Below are 15,660 nucleotides of genomic sequence, written 5' to 3'. Positions count from 1 at the left end.
ATTTAAATTCATTCCAGTAGGTTTTTACTTTATTCCAGTAGGTTTTTACTTCATTCCAGTAGGATTATTACTTCATTCCAGTACGTAAATGCGGTTTCGCCGTCGCGTGTCGTTCTTTCTCTACAATATCTATCACCACCGCCACAACGCTGATATGATGTAATAAACACATGGAATGATGCAATAAATTATTGGAATGAAGTATGTGAAGTCCTACTGGAATGAAGTAAAAACCTTATCCAATGAAGTAGTAACGTTTCTGAATGAAGTAATAAACGCACTTGAATAAATTGCATTTTTTAATGTAAATAAGGTAAAAACTCAGGTCAATGAATTCAAATGAAACATATGTTGAATCATTTCAAAAACTACTGGAAGAAAGTAAAAACATGTTGTAGTTTCAAGGTATTATGTACGGAATGAAGTAATAAATCTATACAATGAAGTAAAATGAGCTTGTAATGAAGACCGAAAAATTTACACAGCAGCACATCTCATCAAAAAAACTAGATCTAATGGCCCAGATTTGGTCTCTAGTTCGGTCTTTAAAATTGGTTCGACATTGATCACAACCCTATATATATATATATATATATATATATATATATATATATAAACACATCAATTATAAACCACAATTTGCTTTTTTCGCTTATGAAAGACCTCAAACTAATTAGGGTTTGATAAGAATTATATAAGCCTTTCAACTTTCCTCACTCATCTAATGTGGGATGGATTTATACCCAACATAATGATATATGTACGTGAATATGTTTCATTTGTTTATAAAGTGAATATCGAGAAAGTGATATATGGGTTACCCCAACTCAATTAGTATGAGGTCTCTTGGGGAGTACTCCAAAAGAAAAATTTTGAATGTTTTGCCCAAAGCTGATAATATCATACTAATACTAATGTGGAGTTTGAGTGCGCACCACAGATCCCCAATAGTGGTATCAGATCCTTGGTTCAGGAGAGGGGCCTATGTGGCATGGGGTTCGGTGGATTGCTCTTGCAAGTTCTTCAATGTCTCTCTCTGTGTGAACTCGACCAATACCTGGGTTGACATGTGAGCTATGTGTGATCTTGGTCAATACCATACTAATGTGGAGTTCGGGTGTGCCCCACCAAACCCCAACATGATATACCTTCGAACTCCTTAAATCTTACTCATTACATCCCAAGATAAGCAAGACGCTTCCATCTTACACAAAATATTGTTATATTAAAATATCTACAACTAAAATTCTCATTCATTGTTATTACTTTGATTTAATAAATATTATATTTAATTAACTCATTTATTATAAAATAAAATTAATATATGAAGACAGAACTACATTTTAGTTTATATATTCTATTATAATACATTTTGCAAACTCATTCTTTAAAAACATTACAGTTAGGGCATTCACTCTAGCACGGACTATACACACCTTTCATATTTCCATTTGTCGCTACGTTAGTATTTTATCTTCAAACTCATACACTTGCAATAGGACACCTACCCTATCCTCATTTTCCACTTTACCGCTAATTTTATCTTTTTAAAATTTATATTACTAAATAAAATAAAATATCAAAATAACACAAATTAAAAGGCAACACCCTAAAATATTTAATTAAAAAAACTAAGTTACAACCAAAATGAGATGTATATATATATAGAGAGAGAAAATGGTAAAAAAAAATTGAAAATCCATCGACCAATTAGCAAGTTCAACCTAACCTCATTACAATTTACACTTCACTGCAGACTCCAGGTACAGAGGAATGGAAAATAACATAAGAGATAACTCCTCGTAATTTAGTTGTGTTTGTTAGTAAGTGTACAATGCTCTTTCCCACTCAGATAAAAATATGCAGTGCTCCAATATGCACAACACATCTACACCGGAACACCTCGCCTCAAATCTACTTCACCATTTTCCAGTGACCTCTTTGGCATCTTATCACAAAAGTAAAATAAAAATGGACGTTGGCTGATAATAAGAGGGAAAAAAACAGACCCTTCCAAAGCCAATTAAGCTTGTATCTATTTGATGCACTACTCAGTAACCTGTAGTTACGAGCCTTAGACCATTCGCATAAGCAGGCACTTGAGGCAACAGGTAAGACGACCAGACACGAGATTTTACCATTCCTAGCCACATCATTGCCCAGACTCACACGCAGTTCTTGGGCGCCAGTTGGATATTTACATATCTAATAAGTCTTGGGTGAGATAGCAAACATAAGAAATGAATCAGGGAACAGGTTCAATCAATCTCTCCTACCTATAGAAAGTATACCAGAGACTACATAAGCCGAATAATTAGGGAACTAGCTTTCTTACAAGAACATTGTGGGCAAGCATTGACATAAATATATACAAAAAAACAGATATATAAAGCATTGCTGATTTTTAAGGCATATAAATATATAGCTGAATCCGGATCTTACATCATAGATGGTCCGGAATGAAAACATGGAATGTATCTATTAGTCAAAGTAAAGTCAACTCATTTGAAAAATCAAGATAATTGATGCTAAGGAAAATGCCTACCTCTCGACCTCACTTCTCGTGAGCTTTCCTCGACTTCCAATAACTTGGCAAATATTCTGTTGCCTTGGACGGAAAACCAAAAAATCGTATAAGATTTTGGCAATCTCTTTCCGTTACTTCTTCATTGTCAACTGAAATTAGATGACTCAAGTAAGTCTTTCCAACATATATGAAATTAAGCTGCTGCCACAAAAGCACACTCAAACCAGTTCCCACTGAGAAACTAGCAATAAATAGATAAACAAGAACAACTCCTCTTGCAGATATAAACACCGCTGATCTAAAGAAGGCCAGAATATTGCCCTTTAAGACTCCAAAATTAAACTCAGGGCTAGCAAACCCACTCAATCTGCTTAGAGATCTATTATGCTCTACAGGCGGCCAGATCTGAAGTGCAGAATAAAAAGTCATAATGACAACATACATTGTACTTATGACTGTTGATAAAAGAAAGAGAATAAAAGACCGATGATTTGCGGAACCAACACAATTGCCAATCTGCATAAAGTCAAGAAAATTTAGGTTATACATGTGAATCACCTTTTTTTTATGAAAAAAGAACCGTGAAGCCCATCACCAACATAATGGTATCAAAATATCCCCAATCAGAGCTGCAACAGGTCATGATGTAAAAACATGCTAACTATAAAAGTATCTAAAAGAACAGATTGTCCCAATAGCAAGTCTGTTCCGTGGCATACCAAAATGTAAAAGTTTGTTACATTCTCTATGTCTCCGGTCATCCAAACTTAAATTTGACATGACATTAAGAGCAGAACTAAAAACAGTTCAAGCTTCTCAAGTGTTCTTGCAACTCAAGCCACAAATCATTTTAACAAATATAGTGTTGTTGGCTTGTTGCCACATGAGATGAGGTCTAGTTAGACAATCCAATTATAAATGCATTCATGCATAAACCTTTTAACATAAATAAAAAATATTTCAGGACTTACAAAAGGGCAATGATGATCCATGCCCAATACACACGTCCCACATGAACGACAATGATGCACTAGAGGTGATTTTGGCTTTGAACAATAATGGCAGAACGCGTAGTTCTGAAGTCCACCTTGTCCCACTGCTGGATAGCTACCCCAGATTATAATCGGTGGAACACCAGCAGGTTGAAATGCCGAAAGGAAAAATGAAGATAAAGTACATATCGACAATATCACTGTAATTGCCAGGTGGAAAACACCATGGAAGTAACTAATGGCGAATATGACAGGGTATACAGCCCAAACGCCAGCACCTGTATCACCAATATCATTATATACAGGATACACAGTCCAAGAATGAAAAACGTAACAGCAGTTCTCAGTCTTAACTAGACATAAGACAAGACAGTGTTAGGATCATCAAACGATCAATTGATCAGAAAAAATACCAACTCAGGACTGACCTCATTACTTCTTTATATTGATAAGTCAGCTTAAATATAATTGATTTTAGCTAATATGTCAATACAATTCCAAAATGCATTGAAAAATGGAAAATAATGATGTTTCAAATAACATAATGCACATATTCATCCTACAGTTTCGCATATGCAACATCTGTAAATGCTTCTAAGAATTATAGTTTTCAAAAGCAAACATCTATATTTGTCGAGGACCCATGTGCCAGAATATCAACATGTACAGAGACAAAACTAGAACATGTAGAAAACAGATACAGAGTAACAGAGATATCTTCAACATTTTCTATCATACCAGAGCTAGGAATCACAGTCAAGTATTCTATTTGCAAGGGAACAAGTTGACGTAATTGCATAGGATGCCAATGTCCGTAAAGGTGAAAAGGGATTTAGTATCTATAAATTTAGCAAGTATCGACGTGCTTAGGTAAAACAAAATTTAAGAGCATATCACAATGACATTGCAGTTACAAGGATTTAAAGACTTTAGAGATATGTACATGCTTACAAATAAAGAACAGCATAAATGAAATGACGACAGTAACAAAACAACGGTCGCGCCAACGTCTCAATCGGATGCTATCATTTTTCACCACATGTTCCTTAGTTATAGCTCCACACCAGCCACATTTAAAAACTGATGCATAAGCAGCAACACTAACACGAAGCCCACAACCCCAACAATTCGTTTCACGGTCCTCGCTAGCACAAGCCAATTGATCTTCCTCCTGCATTTCAGCATAGGATAAGCAAACAGCGTGAATGCGGTAGCATATGAGGTGTTTGAGGGCGTGGACTGGTGTGTGACTTGAGGAAGTGATATTATAGGTTAAATAATGCCCTAGAATATCCAGAAATCTATAGCAGACACTAACTGATACACTCGAACGACAAATTACATCTGAAAGACCCTCTTTCCATAAAACAAAAATTCTCCATTTTTCCAACAATTGAATGCATAACTGAAATGGGATTGGGACTATACAAAAAACTAAAATACTCTTTTGTCTCTAAATCTTCTTCAATTATCATATAAAAAAAGCACTAAAACAAGACATACTCAAGAAAGTTTCGAACAGACAGCAATCCTCATAATTGTTCCCCTTTCTTCTCCACGTAAGACAAAATTGAATTAACAGGTAGCAGCTAACCAGCTCAAAAGCAATACACTTCAAAATTTAGGAGGATAGTCTGAATCAAAATTAAATTTCAGTCAACGCATAAACATGCTGCAAATCGATCAAATAATTCTACGCTAAACGACTCCGTATTGATTGAAACACAAAATAAGAATAAATCTAACTAAAAAATTAGGGTTTTAATTGGTGAATGAAACATATCAGCATCCAAATATAATCACGTCTTTAGAGATTGTTAGATTGTATGCGGCCATTACCGTCTGAGTGATATCATAGTCGGAGGTGCTGCGGCCAGCGGAGGTTGCAAAATCCATGGCAGAAGGAACCGAGGAATCCCCAAAATTGAAGTGAACAAAAAAGCGAAATTGAAGAAACTGGGGATTATTTGGAGAAAAAAAAATCTTAGCTTCTCGTCCGCGCCAAAAGGCAGAATCTTAGGTCATCCACAACGCCGTTCTTATACCGTTCCTTAAACCACTATTTGAGGGCTCCACTGTACTTTTTTACTCCATTCCTTAACTAAGGAACGGAACCTGCATCCCTCCGTTCCTTAACCGTTCCTTAAATTACTATTCATTCAATTTCATTTTTTTTATTTCCAACTAAATTCAATTAAAAAAACACATTTTATTAAAAAACAAACACACTTTATTAAAAAACACACAACATTAAAAAAAAATTACAACTTAAACTTAAAAAAATAAAAAGCACACAATTAAAATCCTAAAAAAATAAAAAGCACACAATTAAAATCCTAAAAAAATAAAAGTACACAATTTTAATAATTTCATCCGCCAAAATTTGCCCAAATATGCTCAATTAGATCATGTTGGAGTTGGGTGTGGGCACTAGAGTCGCGTGTCCTTGCACGAATAGATAACCGTTCTTGAATAGACGGATGCGCTCCACTTCGAGACGGACTACTTGCGGTTGAGCTTCCGGGGGATTCGTCGTCGAACCAATTTCCCGCCTCGGGTCCTTCGTCTTGTACAATCATGTTGTGCAAGATTATGCACGTATACATGATGTCGACCATGTTTTCCATGAACCACGTACGAGCCGGGGCTTTGATGATGTTGAAGCGCGCTTGGAGAACCCCGAACGCCCTCTCCACATCCTTGCGAGCAGCCTCCTGCTTCTGCGCAAAAAGAGCCTACTTTGGGTTCGCAGACCCACTGGACGTCTTCACGAAGGTAGGCCACTTCGGGTAGATGCCATCGGCGAGATAGTACCCCATTTTATAAAGCCGGTTGTTGGCGACGAAGTTGATGGCCGGCGCTTTACCATCCAAAACTTCGGTCAAGAGGTCGGACTGGTGGAGCACGTTTACGTCGTTGTTCGACCCGGGGACCCCGAAGTACGCGTGCCAGATCCAAAGGCGGTAGTCGGCAACGGCCTCAAGTATAACGGTTGGGTGGGTGCCTTTGTGGCCGCTCGTGTAGGACCCCTTCCACGCCACCGGGCAATTCTTCCATTGCCAGTGCATGCAATCGACGCTACCGAGCATCCCGGGGAATCCGTGCACTGTTTCGTGAAGGTCGAGCAGGAACTGACAATCGGTTGTGCTTGGCCTCCGGAGAAATTCGTCGGTGAAGGCTGCCCGGACGCCTTTGCAGAATTTGAGCAAGCACATTTGCCCAGTGTTGTCTCTGATGTGGAGGTATTCATCGAACATGTCGGCCGTTTGTCCAGTCGCAAGCTGGCGGATTGCTGCAGTACATTTCTGCAGCGTCGTGTGGATGGGACGGCCGACCGCGTCGTACCCTTACTAACCTTGCAGCGGCTTCCTCCCGGTTACGATGGATGTACGTACGGGAGCGTCGTTGGGGCGGCGCGGCTTCTTCGGCCTCCCGTCGTCGATCTTCTTCAAGTGATTGTTGCAATATTTGACGCATTTGTTCAAAAGGATCCATTAGTTTGATTAAATTTGGGAGAAGGAAAGCAGAGTTGATTTGAGATGAAAATTGGGGTGGAAATAGAGAGGAATAGATGTGTGTTTGTGATTGAAATGAGTATGAAATAGGAGTATTTATAGAGTAAATAAATATATAAAAAATTAAAAAAAAATACAAAACGGATATAAAAAAACGGTCACATTACCGTTGCAAAAAATTTTTTTTTATTAAATTCGCATTTAAAAAAAAAAATTGAATTATTGCATCACCGGGACGAAGCCCACTCGCGGGGCAGCGAGTGGGCTTCACGCGTCGAATGGGAGGCAGCCACGTCGCCTCGGCGCGTGGCGGAACGTTTCGTTCCGCGTTCCTCCGGAACGGAACGCGACAAGGCATAGGAACGGCACGGAATGGCGACAGAACGGAGCCTGCAACTCGTGCCGCCGCGGAACCGTTCCGCCGGAACGGCATAGGAACCGCAACGGCACAGCGTTGCGGGTGCCCTTAGAGCATCCACTACGCGTCGCGCCGGCGTCCCGCGACCCTTCCCGGAGAGACGGGTCCGTCGCGCGACGCGTTGCAGCTAGACGGGTCCGTCGCGCGACGCCTAGGCGACGTGGCGCGACCCGGTGTCGTGCGTGACGCCCACTCGCCGGCCCGCGAGTGAGCGTCGTCACGTGCTGACGCAATAAATCAATTTTTTTAAAAAAAAATCGAATTTTAAAAAAATACTTTTTTATTTATAAAAATTATTTTTATATTTAAAAACAATTTTTACAAATAAATAAATACAAGAAATTCGTAATAGCCCACATATATTTGAAGGGCTTGCGAATTTATGAAACTCATTCTTGGTTGCTTCTCTTTTATAGAGACAACCTTAAATGTTTTATGTTCCACTTTCGATGTGGGACAAAGTCATTCTTGGTTGTTTCTCTTTTATAGAGACAACCTTGAATGTTATGTTCCACTTTCGATGTGGGACAAAGTCATTATTGGTTGCTTCTCTTTTATAGAGACAACTTTGAATGTTTTATGTTCCACTTTCGATGTGGGACAAAGTCATTCTTGGTTGCTTCTCTTTTATAGAGACAACCTTGAATGTTTTATGTTCCATTTTCGATGTGGGACAAAGTCATTCTTGGTTGTTTCTCTTTTATAGAGACAACCTTGAATGTTTTATGTTTCACTTTCGATGTGGGATAAAATCATTTTTGGTTGTTTTTCTTTTATAGAGACATTCAATACACTGTGTTACTGATTACTGTGACTGTGATTCCATCAAATCTTATTCTCTTATTTTTCGCACAAAAAATCTTATGCTATGTATTTTAATTATTGTGTGAAATAAGTTGAATTAAACTACGTTATTTTTTATTCTTATAGTTACGCCTCATATAAGAATTATTGGAATGAATAATTTTGGATTAGGGGAACTGTTAGACTTTTTAAAAAGATTGTTTCTCCAAAGGTAGAGTGATAATGTTCACGGTCTATAAATTTAAATTGATTTGCCAATAATAATAAAAAAGTACTCTAAAAAAGATTGTTTTGCAGTTAATCGATTTAATCTAGAGTTCAAGACAGACACTCACCCTGTTACTGTTAATTTCAGTAATTTGGTTGGATGTATAGACATGAAGCTGTGGTCATTCCTTTTAACATAATAATTCCTTTGTTAAATCTCTTTATAATTAATATTCTTCAAAACCCACCTCAAAGATACTGAAAAGATCTATATGGGTGATCTATAGTACTCGAAATCTGACCTTTTTCCACCTTTTTATTGAAAATAAGGTGACAAATCAAAACTCTGCCCCTTGAGACCATTCTTTTGCTGGCATGTTTACTTTGTGTTGTTGTCTTCATAGATCACCACTTTTTGATTAACACATATGTTTTGTTGTTGGCCTAATATAACCAAAAATGATTCCAAATTCAATTATGAGACAGATACATAATTAATAAAATAAAAAGTAAATCAGATATGGAAGCTACTCATATCAGAGCCAGGTTTCGATCCTGGGACCTGTGGGTTATGGGCCCACCACGCTTCCGCTGCGCCACTCTGATTTGATGTTGCATTTTGAGTTTAGATTGTATATGAATAATCATTAATCACATTAGAAAGTAAATTAAGAAGCTAAACTTTACAAGTAGAACTAAAGCACCGAAAAAACAAACGTATGAGATAATAGTTTTGCTTTAAGCATTTGCATCTATTGTAAAGTAAACCACACACGGATTGTATGCTTCAAATCATATTTTATCTCACGCCACACGACACAATAATTTAACTCCAAAGATACAATGCATACCGTTAAGATTGTTCATGGAATGTGGCATTGCCCCAAAAGTGATTAGAACTACCTTTTCATAATCGATATATATAAACTTGTATTTTTATAGTTACTACAGTCTAGAACTAAAGCAATTCGAGTCCCTTTTTAATAGAACGTGAATTAAATAAGTGGAAATAATCGATGATAATAACTTAAACTATTGACATTTAATAATAATATCTTGAATTATATATAATAAAATTACGAATTATCTGTAAACTAACAAATACGTCCAATTTATACCAATTGTTCGATTTTCGGCGGATTATTCCAAATTGCCCAAAACTCACATTACATTTATAATGATTTATTTATATTAATCATTTCCAAAAATAGAACTAAAATTGCATCTGTGTATTTAGAATGAGAATGAAAAGTTCGATTTCATTGTCCTAAAGTCATTTCATCACTAAATTAATGCCTAAAAGGCTAAAAAAATGTACTATTAACTTTGGCATCTGCCCCATGACTATAACTTATAAATGTTGCAAATGAACGAATTGCATTCAATTATATATATTAGGTTTCAACTGTAATTCTTTTCTCAAGGACAAAATATCACTTTCTTTATTCACAACGCAGCTAGAACAACATGGTCGCGGAAAATATAGATTCGTTTAAATTTAAAGTAATGATATAACCTTTGAAAGATAAGTAATTTGAAATGAAATAAAGGATAAAAAATAAAGAAAAGTAAGCTGAGGATTCAAAATGGAAATTCAGAATTTATATTTACTTTGTCAAAAATCTTGTCTGGTACTCTCTCTGTCCCCAGGAAGATGACTCATTCCTTGGACAACACGAGATTTTATGCACTTTTATTTTGTGTGTTAGGTGGAGAGTATAAAGTATGAAAGAGTGAATGAAGTAGAGATAAAATAGTTTTTATTTTAAGTAATGAGTCATTTTAGGTGAGACAAACTAAAAGGAAAGTGAGTAAGTGGGATGGAGAGAGTAATAACTAAAAAAACTTGTCTTATTGGGCTGAAAGTATAGCCAGCCCATTGAGTCTGATACATTATTTTGAAATGGGTTGGTCTAGGTTGGACTTAACTAGTTTTTATAAATATGAGCCCAATGCAAATCCATTTATTAAGTGGAATGTTCTGAACAAGATAGAAAATAATTTTTCATGCATTTTTTGAAATTTATTATATACTTCATTCGTGTCCCAGCATAAGTAATTCGTACTTCATTATTCTACTTTATTCTCTCACCATTTAAATTGCCAAAAAATATTTTCTTAAATATCATGCAAAAAAAATATTTTCTATGGAAGGGAGTATTATATATAGGGTAGGGTTATGTAATGCTAATAAAATGTGTGTATCTTCAACTTATATATATGTATATATAATACTATAATACGATTGTCAATCAGACTATTTTACTCTCCAACGCCCTATGTGTATGTAAATAATGAATAAGAAATAATTGCCCGCATGGTCAGCGCAGTTGGCAACGGATGGGTAGATCTTGCTGCAATGAATAAGAAATAATTAAATCTTCACCTTCCATTTTTTATCTAATGGAGTACATTTAACCTTAATTTTGATATCAAATTTAGATTTATTTTAAATCTACTCTTTATATGAATGAGGGAGGGATAAAGATTGTGTGCGCGCGCTTGAATTAAATTTTCCATTAGGTTGAAGTTATATGTTTGTTTGGACATAATGATAATATAATTCGAAGAAGGGAATGTAATTATAAGCAAATTTCACTGCAGTCTTTTCTTAGCTAAATGCCATAAGTTTCACTATTATAGGCGGCATAAAAACACTTGCCCACAATATGACAATTTTGACGTTCCATCCTATGCTACAACTTAGTGGTCAAATTATTTATTTTTTAACGTTATTATTACGGTTTAAATACTTCATATAACTACAATAATCATCTTTTATATGTATAAACCACGCCATATTATGTCTCATGATCTAGATGGATCTGTGTTTGGGAATCATTCTTATACTTCTAATAAATATTCTCTTTGTTTTGTAGTTTGTCCTAACTTGAACACTAATATGAGCCATCAATAAATATAGTTGTGTTTCAAAACTAAGAAAGAATTGTAGTCAAGGCTCATGAGTTTTTTTTTAATACTAAATATATACTACTTCATCCGTCCCAAAAGAATATGCACTTTGGGTTCAACACGAATTTTAATACATAATTGATAGAGTAAGAGAGAGGTAGAGAGAAAAAGTAATTAAAGTATTGTTAATGGAAAATGGGTCTCATCTATCATTAGAGATAAAAGAATTTCCAAAATTAGAAAGTGAATATATTTTTAGGATAGACTAAAAACTAAATAGCGCAACGGAGAAATTATTAAACATAAATAATCTCAAATTACTATTTTGGAAAGTCAACTACTAAGTAATAACTTTGGAATAATAACTAAAATATGCACGTTGTCTCGACTCGTCCCCAGGATTAAAATTACGATTTTTTTTGGTAATATAAAATTACGAAATATTAATAAGTTATAAGATGCCAATTGATTTAAAATTATATGGGTGACAAAAATTAACTTTAGGCACAAATAAGGACAACAAAAGCAAAGAATTGTCTAAACATAAACTGATGAAACATAGTCCAAAATGAGGAGAGTGCAAATCGGCAAATAATTGCTTTATGCACGAAAATATCACATGTAAGACAAATCTCATTCTAATTATCGGACAATATTGATTATGATAGCTTAACAACTAATCATTATTTGACACCTAATAAGGTTGAATGTGTGCTTTAGCATAAGTGGGCGCTTGAGCAGACAAAACAGTACCTTACAAATGTAACAACTAATCTGAATAATGGGCCTTAATTATCTTATTAAAAATGTTATGCTCTCATTAAAAATATAGTTTCATCCCCTTTGATTAAAAACTAAAAAAGATCAGTAGTGTAGTTTCACTTGGTTTGGAGTTTGGGCAAACATGAATATGTGTAATTTGGTTTTGTACGACACTGGAAAATTTGACATCTTTTGTTCATCTTGGATGCTACTACTAAACACATGAAGACATTTCGGAATCTTGGAATCTAATAAACTTTTTTTTATCATTTTATCTTTCTATCTAATGGAGTACTACTTAATATCTGATCTTCAAATTTTAAATGTACAAGTTATGTGCTCATAAGTAATAACATCATCGATTCATATTTACTGGGTCCAAATAGAGCAAACGCAATATATCTCTGGATTTTCTTTTAAACTATACTTATTTTGTTCACCAAACATAATCCCATTTATGGACAATACAGGTTTAGTCCATAAATTTATAATGTAAGAAAGAGAGAAAAAAAGTGAGTAGCACGAAAAAAAAGAGAAAAAGTAGATAAAATAAGAAAGAGAAAAGGTGGATAATTTATAGGTATAAGTTGTAAATAAGTACGGATATAAGGATAACAATTTGAGAGAAAATTTTTATTTTGGAAAAATAAAACTATTTTTTGTGAATACCACAAAATGATAAAATATAGTAACTATTTTATTTGGATAGATGGAGTAGTATAAAATAACAACATAATTAATTAAACTAGCACTCTCTCATTCTCAGCTAAGTTGAGTCGTATTCATTGTTGGGATGTATCAACTAAGTTGAGTCATTTCCTTTTTTTTTTACAGAAAAACAGAACATCTAATTACTATTACTGATTCTTATCAATTCAATTCAATTCAATTCAATTGGAAAGGAGGGAGTACTACTGTTTTATAAGTAAAAGTATGGGCTACCCTCAAAGACATATGGGTGTCCATAGATCAGAAGAAACTAAACTGGATGATCGATCCGAGAGACATCAAGATGCATGATCAAGACGTACAAGAGAAAAGGTTGTATCAGTTTATGAGTGCGTTAAATGACCAATATGAAATTGTAAAGAGGGAAATACTGAGGAATGAACCACTCCCCTCAGTAGAGGCGGCGTACGCCTCACTCCGACAGGAAGAAGCCCGATTATTCGTCCTCCGACATGGAAATACTAACGAGAAGGATGTCTCGCACAGAATAGGTACTGGATTGGCTGTCCGATGTCCACCGCAAAGCCAACGACAGAACTACCAAGGCGGCGGAAATTGGAATCGGCGGACTGAAGACGACAAGCTCAAATTGGTCTGTTCCCATTGTGGTCGGAAAAAGCACACCAGAGAAACGTGTTTTGAACTAGTGGGCTTCCCGGAATGGTGGGAGGAACAAACCGGCAAACCAACCCCACCGCACAGGGGAGGAAAGGCGGCTGTGGCGGTGGCAGGTAGCGGAGGTGAAACTGTCGCCACTATCAGAGGCAACTCAGGAGGAGCCGCTACTATCCAAGGTGGCGGGCCACCAGTGGGCGAGGACGCAAAGACCGGCACTGCCTTGGTTGGAATTGCGACGGGGAAAACACCCACATCGACGGAGGTGGCGCAGATGGAGTGGGATGGTAAGTTAGGGTCAGGTGTGGGAGATTTAACCCTAAATCCTCCAAATTTTGATGACTTGAAAACTGACCCCAAATATTTGCACAAATTACAATCTGTACCCCACCCAGATAATCCTTCCCTATTTCGCCCACTTAAAAACTGAAAAATACAAAATCAACCCGAAACAGTTCAAATATACGAAAACAGCCCCATACTTTGCCAAAATTCCTTTCAGCCCCTCAATAATTTACCCAGTTCATATGCTTTGTGTACATCATCAGTTGGTAAAAATAAAAGTTGAATTTTTTTATTGTGGAGCCACCGAAGCAAAGACTTACGATGCGTCGGATATTACTGATATGCATGATGCACCATAGAATTACATCCAAACTGCAAGTGGAGAGTTAACCGAAGTGAAAGGAGCAGGAACCGTGAAAATCTCACCATCCCTAACATTGTCAAATTACTTATATATCCCGTTGTTATCTCATAAACTGCGCTCCATAGGGGACCTTTTGTCTCCCGTTATGCGTCGGGGTCCAGCGGGACCATGACGTGGACCAGGACCCGTCGGGGATAGCGTGGAGTTTGGGTTGGTCTAAAAAGAATAAGCGGGGCTCGAACCACGCTCAATGACTAGCTCCAAAGAACAACCCAAAGACCACCCAAAGACCAATTGCCAAGATCTAAGATCCAAGGTCCAAGGTCCAAGGCACCCGGCACCCGGTACGGGGCACGGGACACGGTGCGCGGCTCGCGGGCAGCGGCGGCGGCGCGCACGTGTGCGCGCATGTGGACTCTGTCACCCGTCTTATTCCACGATTATTATTACACATGATAATTCATCTGATTAAATACTTCATCAAAGAAGTTTATCATCCCCATGTGGGATAATTAACACCTAGTTAATTAATCCCTTAGTCTTTTCACGTAGCTCATTTCTAGCTTTATTGTGACCAACTTTAATATATTATTTCTCACTCACCGGGAATCGGATTTGAGAAAATGAATATACTATGGTCATCTACTCGGAACGTAGATCGACGCTATTGCATTTAATTTCACAAAATTAAATGTCTTGTAACATTTATTATTAGTCAAAAATCATTTGACTAAACACGATTCCAATAATCCCCCACATGAGTGGAAATTGCCAAATGCATATGTATGCAGACCCAAGCTCAACCCTCAAGAGGTATGTAAGCATAAGGATAGGTAGCTTTGAACCTCCATAGTCAACACCATCGGATACACAGGCGGACTAGTAGCGCGATGCTTTGAACTATTCAGCCACGGCGTGCACCGAGACAATGATGTTAACACTTAAACACCTCAACCTCATCCGTTCTCACGTTTTGTGTCCATTTCAGGCCTTGGACACCACTTTGGATTCATAAGTGTATTGTTTGAAGCGGCCACACTCCACACTTACATAGGTGATTCATCGCTAAGTATCTTGCCATACTCGGTCTGCTTGAGAACTTCATCTCAACGAGATCCTTAAGGGATCATTAAAAGTCATAGACTTAACCTCACCACTAGGCAAGTTTTACAACACTCTATTGCTCTCTAGGGAATAGATATAGATGAGTGTTTCACACGAACTCTCATAGCTTAGTTTTCCCATTGAACCAAGTTCTTGGGATCTTCAGTCATCATGGTTGGGTTACCACTATGACAATTCTTTAGTTTGTGGATTTCAAACCCATTCCCTCTAGCAATTTATTCATTTGATCACGATTTAACCCTTTGGTTAGCGGATCCGCTAGATTATCCAATGACTTCACGTAGTCAATTGTAATCACCCCTATTGTGATCAAATGTCTCACGGTATTATGCCGTTGACGAATTGTCGAGATTTACCATTGTATAAGCCACTGTTTGCCCTCCCAATAGCGGCTTGGCTATCAC

The 15,660-nt window shown here is 36.8% G+C and overlaps 1 protein-coding gene and 1 non-coding gene across 4 annotated transcripts; both read right to left on the bottom strand.

Annotated features, from left to right (window-relative positions):
- Positions 1 to 1,659: 1,659 nt before the first annotated feature.
- LOC121780222 (protein S-acyltransferase 11-like) lies at positions 1,660 to 5,512 on the bottom strand. Of its 3 annotated transcripts, none has more exons than XM_042177758.1 (5): positions 5,359 to 5,512; positions 4,471 to 4,690; positions 3,499 to 3,797; positions 2,546 to 3,043; positions 1,660 to 2,276 (listed from the first exon to the last, which is right to left on the bottom strand). In XM_042177758.1, the coding sequence occupies exons 1-4, from the start codon at positions 5,413 to 5,415 to the stop codon at positions 2,555 to 2,557; spliced, it is 1,065 nt and encodes a 354-aa protein (XP_042033692.1). In that variant the 5' UTR covers positions 5,416 to 5,512; the 3' UTR covers positions 1,660 to 2,276; positions 2,546 to 2,554. The 3 variants fall into 3 exon arrangements, with proteins under 3 accessions (XP_042033692.1, XP_042033693.1, XP_042033691.1); XM_042177759.1 differs by having other exon boundaries at positions 1,660 to 2,214; XM_042177757.1 differs by having other exon boundaries at positions 1,660 to 3,043.
- Positions 5,513 to 8,997: 3,485 nt separating this feature from the next.
- Positions 8,998 to 9,069, bottom strand: TRNAM-CAU. The gene has a single exon. It is a non-coding gene; the product is annotated as a tRNA-Met (tRNA).
- Positions 9,070 to 15,660: the final 6,591 nt, after the last annotated feature.

Source organism: Salvia splendens, chromosome 19 (genome assembly GCF_004379255.2).
Source record: "Salvia splendens isolate huo1 chromosome 19, SspV2, whole genome shotgun sequence".
In the NCBI taxonomy this organism is placed as follows: domain Eukaryota; kingdom Viridiplantae; phylum Streptophyta; class Magnoliopsida; order Lamiales; family Lamiaceae; genus Salvia; species Salvia splendens.
This window is presented reverse-complemented; position numbering and strand designations above follow the sequence as displayed.